The sequence below is a fragment of the Diachasma alloeum genome, unplaced genomic scaffold (genome assembly GCF_001412515.2).
Source record: "Diachasma alloeum isolate Michigan unplaced genomic scaffold, Dall2.0 Dall_scaffold_00554, whole genome shotgun sequence".
NCBI classification, from domain to species: Eukaryota; Metazoa; Arthropoda; class Insecta; order Hymenoptera; family Braconidae; genus Diachasma; species Diachasma alloeum.
The window spans coordinates 60,971-67,189 of record NW_021680686.1 but is presented as its reverse complement, the minus strand read 5'-3'; the positions used below and the strand labels follow the sequence as shown (position 1 = coordinate 67,189).

At 41.1% G+C, this 6,219-nt stretch overlaps 1 protein-coding gene across 1 annotated transcript in view; it reads right to left on the bottom strand.

The window, feature by feature from the left end:
• Window positions 1–1,646, bottom strand: part of LOC107043198 — a 6,672-nt gene extending 5,026 nt beyond the window's left edge. The window contains exon 1 of the mRNA XM_029126470.1: window positions 1,525–1,646. Coding sequence (XP_028982303.1) covers window positions 1,525–1,646 — 122 coding nt within the window. The remainder of the gene's footprint in view (window positions 1–1,524) is intronic.
• Window positions 1,647–6,219: the final 4,573 nt, after the last annotated feature.

The following is a 6,219-nucleotide window of genomic DNA, read 5'->3' as shown; positions in this document are numbered from 1 at the left end:
TGCGGATGGATGAGTTGGAGTCGGATTACGGGGAGTGGGATGAGTAGAACCAAGAAATGAGCGGAACACGTGCACGTGGTCACAAATTCACTGTATTTGTCAAAGAAAATGTTCACAATAAATAAGTCACTAGAGATTGAGTCATTGAGCAACCGTAATCAATGAGCGGACCGATAATAATGAGCCGACTAATTCCTTGAATTGATAATAACTGAGCTGACACAATGAGTTAACCCGAGTCACTAGAAAAGAGCAGTCTAATAAACGAAGTGACTCTAACTTGATCCCGGAAACGAATGAGAGAGAGACACGGGCTTACAGGTGCCACGTGCCCTAATTCGATGGTCACATGACCTAATTTAATATAGATCATATGGTAATGAGGAGCTGTCCAGGACGTGGCGCCTCAGGTGTCCGAATTAACAACCCCCGGTCATCTGAGGTGAGCGCGTCAGGTGTGCGTGAGTGGGGAGAGAATGGATGAGCCTTGCGTGCGTTAGTGTGAGGGACCTGTCAGCTGACAGGATTTCCAACAGTGTCATATATTCCGCATATATTCTATAATGATCATTAATGCGGGATTTTTGGCCGGCTTTCTATATAAATCAATATCAGGATTATATAAGTGAAAGTCTATTCAACAAAGAGTTTGATTATATGTCAATAATATTTCACATATAATAAATCATAAATTTGGTGTATATCATTTATATGTGATTCATTATATGTTTCTTATAAGTCATCATAGATTTGTTGTAGATTGAAAGCTATATTTAGAATATATTGCATATGTATGTGACATATATCCTGCATATATCTTACATATGGCATTTTTGGTCGCAAATGTATCTGTGCACGTAATCAATATGAAAGTCCCATACATGTGCTTTCTGTGTGGGTAAGGGAAGAAACGTGAACCGGAAAAAAACAAATCGTTCAATTTTGCTGTTTATTGAATACAAATTTAATATCCAGCCAAGTGATGAAAACTATTATTCTGAAGGAATAATTAACATAATACCAGATAATATTATTCAAAAAAAAAAAAATGATCGAAAAGAAAGCAACATGATTAAAGTTGATCGACAGATTAAAGAATAACCTGTGATCCCTCCTCAAGAGGTAATCCATCAAATAAACAAAAAAAGTAATTAGAGAACTTGAATACTTTATGATATAAGTTAGTGAATAAACAAAGGAAAATTCTCACAGAATTATTAATCAAGTAAACTCCAAGTAAACACAATGGCCATTCTTGTTATCGTTCATTAAATGAACCAAGTAAATAAGCGATCCTTCTGAAGAAATAATAAAAATGGTCTGATACGTAGTAAATGCTTCAATTAGAATTTATCGTGGGAAGAACGGACCCAAAAAATAAAGAATAGAAGAAAAAACTCCTCCATGGATCATTAATCGAATAAACTCAAAAAAAAACAATAAAACAACAAAAAAATACTTCGATCACTAGAGATAATTCGATCTTAGTATAGTGAAGTTTCGATATGGGTTTTGTTCCTTCACTGCTCTGCTACGACACCAGCAGCAGGACCAGCAGCATCAGCATTAGCAGCAGCAGCAGCCTCTGCTTGAAATCTGGCTTCTTTCCTTAGCCTCGTTAATTTGACGTTCATGGCTGTGTGCATATCTGCTCTTTTGAATGATTGTGGGTATTCCTTCCTCACAGATACTAAAAAAAAATATATGTATACAGGGTGTTGCAGAAGTAAATGTACATCTGAACACCCTAGGATCAGGGGGTGATTCTGAGCAGAAAAGTCCGCTTGCACTTTTTGATCAGACTCACCCCTAAAAAGTTATTGGCAATTAAGNCTCTCTCTCTCTCTCTCTCTCACTCACTCTGTCTCTGTTCGCTGGAATGACGAAGAGGGGAGAATGAATGGAGAACGTCATTCCCCCTCCGCACGCAATAGAAGGACGATCAACCGATCGTGTTTCCATTGGTTACAGCGTCGAGTGGCGCGGGGAACGCGCGTCTCGATTGAAAATTGATCCCTCCACCCCGAATTATAGCTAAGGGATGAAACTTGTGTCACTTATTGAGTAGTAAATGCTCAATTCAATGACATGAGTTTTATCCCTTAGCGCCTTTAGGGGCCGGAGGGGTGAATTTTCAAAAGTGCGAAGAGATTGAAAAAAATTTTTTTTTTCAATTCAAAAATTAATTCCTCCGACCCTAACTGCGACTAAGGGATGAAATTTGTGCCAACGTGTTGAGCATTTAATACTCAATACGTGACACAAATTTCATCCCTTAGCACCTGTTAGGGAGGGAGGAGTGAATTTTTGAAAGAGCGAAGAGATTGAAAAAAAAATTTTTTTTGCAAATCCAAAGTGCGGAGATTGAAAAAAAATTTGTTTTTCAGTTCAAAAATTCATTCCTCCGATCCTAACTGCGACTAAGGGATGAAATTTGTGCCAACGTGTTGAGCATTTAATACACAATGAGTGACACAAATTTCATCCCTTAGCACCTGTTAGGGAGGGAGGAGTGAATTTTTGAAAGAGCGAAGAGATTGAAAAAAAAATTTTTTTTGCAAATCCAAAGTGCGGAGATTGAAAAAAAATTTGTTTTTCAGTTCAAAAATTCATTCCTCCGATCCTAACTGCGACTAAGGGATGAAATTTGTGCCAACGTGTTGAGCATTTAATACACAATGAGTGACACAAATTTCATCCCTTAGCGCCTGTTAGCGAGGGAGGAGTAAATTTTTAGAAGAGCGAAAAGTTGAAAAAAAAATTTTTTTCAAATGAATTCTCCAAAGTGCGGAGATTGAAAAAAATTTTTTTTTCAGTTCAAAAATTCATTCCCCCGACCCTAACTACGACTAAGGGATGAAATTTGTGCCAAGGTGTTGAGCATTTAATAGACAATGAGTGACACAAATTTCATCCCTTAGCGCCTGTTAGCGAGGGAGGAGTAAATTTTTAGAAGAGCGAAAAGTTGAAAAAAAAATTTTTTTTTCAATTCAAAAATTTATTCCTCCGCCCCTAACTGCGACTAAGGGATGAAATTTGTGTCACTCGTTGTGTATTAAATGCTCAACACCTTGGCACAAATTTCATCCCTTAGTCGCAGTTAGGGTCGGAGGAATGAATTTTTGAACTGAAAAAAAAATTTTTTTTTCAATTCAAAAATTTATTCCTCCGCCCCTAACTGCGACTAAGGGATGAAATATGTGCCAACGTGTTGAGCATTTAATACTCAATACACAAATGACACAAATTTTATCCCTTAGCACCTGTTAGGGAGGGAGGAGTGAATTTTTGAACGAGCGAAGAGATTGAAAAAAAAAAATTTTCTCAAATGAATTCTCCAAAGTGCGGAGATTGGAAAAAAATTTTTTTTTCAATTCAAAAATTTATTCCTCCGACCCTAACTGCGACTAAGGGATGAAATTTGTGCCAACGTGTTGAGCATTAAATCATCAATACGTGACACAAATTTCATCCCTTAGCACCTGTTAGGGAGGGAGGAGTCGATTTTTGAATGCGCGTGGTCGCCCGCCAGTGAACTCCGGTGACGAGTGGCGCGGGGAAAGCGCGTCTCGTTTGAAAATTCATCCCACCCCCCCTAATTATATCTAAGGAATGAAACTTGTGTCACTTATTGAGTATTAAATGCTCAATTCAATGACACGAGTTTCATCCCTTTACGCCTTTTGGGGACGGAGGAGTGACTCTCTGAACGCACGTGGTCGCCACGAGGGGATATAACATTCAATAATTTCCTGTCAAATCGATTACCTGTAAAGAAAGAAAATAAATAAGCCTTTTGCAAAGATTATTAGTGTTTTTTTTTCAAATTTTATCCTCTTTCTTTTACCCACACCCTCTTTTGCTCATATACAAGGCGTCGTCAATTGTTTGATCTCTTTTTTCCCCCTCCGCCTTTCGTGACAAACTCAACTGACGATCCTGTATTGTTTTTGAGGGAAGCCCAATTTCCATTCCGATCATTTTGCCTCGTGATTCCGTTCGTAGTTTTTATCGTGCCAATGGCGTTCACTGCTCGAGAATATCGCGATAGGCATTTTGTGTATGGTGAGTGTGGTGGAGTTGCCTGACGAGCAGCGAAGAGGTACAGGGAGAGATACCTTGATCGTCGGGCACCTGATCATCGGGTGTTTCCTCTCCTTCATGAGCGGATGGCAGAAACTGGTTGTCTCCTTCCTTGCCGTGGCGAAGGACGTCCTATCGGACGTGCTCGAGATGACCTGGAAGAGGCAGTCCTCAACGAAATCGAAGACGACCCCACGANTATCTAAGGAATGAAACTTGTGTCACTTATTGAGTATTAAATGCTCAATTCAATGACACGAGTTTCATCCCTTTACGCCTTTTGGGGACGGAGGAGTGACTCTCTGAACGCACGTGGTCGCCACGAGGGGATATAATATTCAATAATTTCCTGTCAAATCGATTACCTGTAAAGAAAGAAAATAAATAAGCCTTTTGCAGAGATTATTGGTGTTTTTTTCAAATTTTATCCTCTTTCTTTTACCCACACCCTCTTTTGCTCATATACAAGGCGTCGTCAATTGTTTGATCTCTTTTTTCCCCCTCCGCCTTTCGTGACAAACTCAACTGACGATCCTGTATTGTTTTTGAGGGAAGCCCAATTTCCATTCCGATCATTTTGCCTCGTGATTCCGTTCGTAGTTTTTATCGTGCCAATGGCGTTCACTGCTCGAGAATATCGCGATAGGCATTTTGTGTATGGTGAGTGTGGTGGAGTTGCCTGACGAGCAGCGAAGAGGTACAGGGAGAGATACCTTGATCGTCGGGCACCTGATCATCGGGTGTTTCCTCTCCTTCATGAGCGGATGGCAGAAACTGGTTGTCTCCTTCCTTGCCGTGGCGAAGGACGTCCTATCGGACGTGCTCGAGATGACCTGGAAGAGGCAGTCCTCAACGAAATCGAGGACGACCCCACGACAAGTGTAAGGAGGATTGCTGGATACCTTAATACGAATAGTACCAAGGTGTTCCGCATCATCAAGGAAGAAGGCTTCCACCCTTACCATTTGTGCCCTACATAGGAGCTGATGCCGGGAGATCTTGAGGCACGCATCGAGTATTGTCGATTTATCCTCGGCAATCATCGACGCGATCCTCATTTTCTGTTTAATGTGTGTTGGACAGATGAGTCCTGTTTCACAAGGCAGGGGATTTGCAACATGCACAATTATCACCATTGGGCATTAGAGAATCCCCACCTTGCCAGGGCTCATTCTTTCCAGCACCAGTGGCAAAGGCTAAATGTGTGGGGTGCAATTTTGTATGATGAGGTGCACATTCGATTCGCTCCTGATCCACTCAATGTAAGTATCGATTATTTATCATGACAAAGATAATTAAGATTTTATTCTTTCAATTGAAAGATCATCATTCCAGATTTTTTTTTTCAGGGGGAGAACTATCTGATGTTTCTGGAGGAAAACTTACCGGAATTGCTTGGAGATGGCCCAGGAAACAGAGGTGTGTGGTTTCAGCAAGATGGTGCTCCGGCTCATCACACCAGAGCAGTCACCGGAATGCTGAACCAATGGTTTCCAGAGAGATGGATCGGGAGAGCCGGACCAGTTCGTTGGCTTCCTCGGTAAGTGACGAGTATCTCTAATCTTCCAATAATCGTGCGCTGTTTAAAATCAAATTGCTATTTCTCCCACAGATCACCAGATTTGACGCCCCTAGATTTTTTTCTTTGGGGAACCTTCAAAGAAAAAATTTATGCGCAGGTAGTCAACGATCCGGAGGATTTGGTGGCCCGCCTGCATGGAGCAGTAGCTGATCTGACGCAGCAGCAGTTGGAGAATGCTCGCCAAGCTATAGTTCGTCGTGCAGAACTATGCTTAGAAAATGACGGTGGCCTTTTTGAATACCTGTGCTGAGCATCCCATCTACATCCACGAACCCATTGGCCCTTTTTAGGGCCAAATCCTTAAGCCCATCGGCACTTTTCAGGGCAAAATCCTTTAGCCCATCGGCCCTTTTCAGGGCCCCAAAAAATCCAACGACGGAAATCCTTGATTCTTCAATAATTCCACTCCTTTCATTTTCACGGGGCGACCGCGCGCTTTCAAAAATTCACTCGTCCCTCCCTAACTGGCGTTAAGGGATGAAATTTTTGTCACTCATTGAGTATTAAAAGCTCAAAACGTTGGCACAAATTTCATCCCTTAGTCGCAGTTAGGG